At 44.0% G+C, this 2749-nt stretch overlaps 1 protein-coding gene across 1 annotated transcript in view; it reads right to left on the bottom strand.

The window, feature by feature from the left end:
* The window catches only part of DMRTB1 (DMRT like family B with proline rich C-terminal 1), an 18952-nt gene that overhangs the window by 3927 nt on the left and 12276 nt on the right, over positions 1–2749 (bottom strand). Inside the window, exons 2-4 of the mRNA XM_017733534.1 lie at positions 2707–2746; positions 873–1105; positions 169–313 (exon numbers count right to left, since the gene is read on the bottom strand). Of these exons, the coding sequence (XP_017589023.1) occupies positions 169–313; positions 873–1105; positions 2707–2746 (418 nt within the window). The remainder of the gene's footprint in view (positions 1–168; positions 314–872; positions 1106–2706; positions 2747–2749) is intronic.

Here is a 2749-nt window from a genome sequence, read left to right as displayed (position 1 = left end):
TTTCCCAGAGCTGTACAATCTGTCACAGGATTCAGGACTTCAGGCCTGGCTTCATCACAGAGGTCAAAACTAGCTAGGATCAGGGTCTCTTGGGTTTCCATCTCTGTGGTTAGATAGTGAAACCAGGTTAACAGTGAATCTCTCAGGGCTTATCTCATACTTCCTTACCATGTACTTCCTTGGTTGTTTCAGCCAGGATGTTCAGTGAAACTGGAGCTGGAATGTAATGAATCCCTGTCAGAAAACTTGGTGGGATGAACTGATGCAGAGGAGTGTAGTATCCTTGATGGAAATCTCCAGCTCCATCTGGAACCTGTGGAAACACGTGAAGCAGATCACCTTCCATCTAAAGACTCTCTCCAGGATGTATCTGCATGATCAGACCATTTCTGGGTTTTTGTCCATATGCTGCCATGTCAATGCACATACTGGCACGTGGGAAGTCTGTGCAGAGGGTAACATGCTGCAACTGAGGAGCAAGAACTTCTCAGACCATGTCACAGCAAAACTGACCTATTAAGTCCTTGTGACCTGTTCTGGGATCTCATTGGACTAGTTGGTTTAAACCAGGAGCAGCCATCCTCTTTCTCAGTAACCCCTAAAACATGCCAGGGAATTTCTGTACAAGCATAATAAATCTATTACTTATCATCTTGAGGCAGATCACTCTACCTTAACATCAACTGATGAATTGTACTGAAAGGAGGTCAGATAATTAACATCAACATTTGCTGATGTTTTCTTCAGTGTAATGTATCAAAATGCCATGAAGTAACTGAGAAGCAGCATGACTCTTCATGGTTACTTCAACAGAGAGAAGGCAGCTAAAATAAAGCAGTATTAGAAAGGGTAATTAAAAGCGTGCTACTCACCGATACAGTGGTTGCATTCCCTGGCACACAGTTGCCAGGAATGTGTCGGAATCCTCTCTGAAGGGATATCCCTGGAGGTGATGGTGCTTCCCCACTGCTTGACTCATTGATGGCAAATCCCAGGGAAAATGGGTGGTAAGGATATACCCCAGAACACCCAGGGTACACTTTCGGGATTTCTCTCTCAAGGTATTCTGGATTGACAGTGTATTCTGGAGGAAAAACAGGGTGAGCTAGGAAACAATGAGAAAAGAACAAATAAAAATATCCATGTAATTTTATGCAGTTATGTAGAAGTAGCTGCAGGAGCAAATTCCACTCTCAGGAAAATCTGGTCCTTTGGTTTCATGTTTAGCTCCCCATGATTTTGTGATTTTTTTCAGGAACTAAGGAAAGGTACAGCAGACGACACTGTAGTGCAGTTATTCTGCATTCTTTTCTGCCGTGCACTGGAAAGTTTGTCCTTAGTAAAGCAGTGTCTGCAGAATCTTATTCTTTCAGTACATCAGCAGGAGCAAAACAACCTGCCTTAACTTTTGACTCTAGTGGCACTTAAAACAAAATTCCACAGAAACAGCAGAGTTCTAACTTTCGAGTTCTAATAATGGAGTCCTATCTGTCACTTTTTAAGTTAATTTTCAGCACGCTCAGTTTTAGGGTCATACACAGGCAACTTCAGAAGCAAAAATCGGTTCACTTTTTATCTTGCATCTTGAATCTTACATGGCCTCTCCGAAGTCTTAAGAAAAGACGTAGAGTGGCTATTTGAATGTAAATAGGGTCTTCTTCCTTGTCTGCCGGTCCTCCGATTGGTAGAGAAGGCAAAGAATTTCCTTTGAAAGTAAGTTTACTTCTGGAGTACTATAATTTGTGCCTAATCTTTTTTCTGAAGTTGGTCAGCAGGTTAAAAATGTTAAGGGAAGGACTGACAGACATCTGTGTAGCTACTGTCATCTATAAACAATTTTATTCCAAAACAAAGCTAAAAATGGGAAGTTATTGACAGTAATCTATGGCGACTACAGATGTCCAAAACAAGTCCTTCCCCATGGCTTCTCAGGACAACATTTTGTATTGCAGGCTGCCAACTCTCCAGAGACTCAGATTCATGACTACTGCAATCAGGAAGGATTTCTGTAACATTATTATAGCAACAGAATGGAGTTACCATAATACATAGTAATAAACTAGACAAGTCACATGAAAGACTGTATTAAAGGAAGCAATTTAAGAGATGACAGACCATACAACTGCTCCACCTGCAAAGTCTATGCCCTTCTCTTAAATACCAAATGCACTTTTACATCAAGTCATTCCAGCCAAATTTCGGTTTTGCTACAGGTATGAATTAAGGCCAAAGGTCTTTTTTTTTACACTGCTACCATAAAATGCTTTAGACAGCTGCAGCAGTACTTCCCCATTTACCTGCCATCGCTGAGTTTTTTAGCATTTTTGTTATTGCAGTCTTGTGCCTGTGAGTTTATAAACAGTGCGACAGCACTCAGAGAAACATGTGGAGCAGACCCAGTTTGGTTGCACTCCCAGACTGATTTCCCTCTCAGTGAAAAGCCACTCGCTTAAGCTTCGAGCTCGCAAGCGGCGGCGAGGCCGAGCACGTTGTTCTCGCCCCGCGCTGCGGAGCTGCCCAGGGTCGTGATGATCCAACACGCCAGCCCGGTGCCCGCTGGGGAAAGAAAGCGGGACAGACAGAGGAGCGGCTCTCCGGGCAGCCGGAGCCTGAGGAATCAGCGAAGTGCACAAGTGGCAGCGTTTGATAGGGGAAAGAGGAGAACACAGGAAGATCTGGGAAGAGGCTTTACGGACAGGTCCTTACCGTCGTCCCTGAAGGGAGGCGGCCCCCAGCACGCCGTGCCCTT

This window comes from Corvus brachyrhynchos, unplaced genomic scaffold (genome assembly GCF_000691975.1).
Source record: "Corvus brachyrhynchos isolate BGI_N302 unplaced genomic scaffold, ASM69197v1 scaffold34, whole genome shotgun sequence".
Taxonomy (NCBI): Eukaryota; Metazoa; Chordata; class Aves; order Passeriformes; family Corvidae; genus Corvus; species Corvus brachyrhynchos.
Note: the sequence above shows the minus strand (reverse complement) of the source record. Positions and strands in the feature narration are given on the sequence as shown.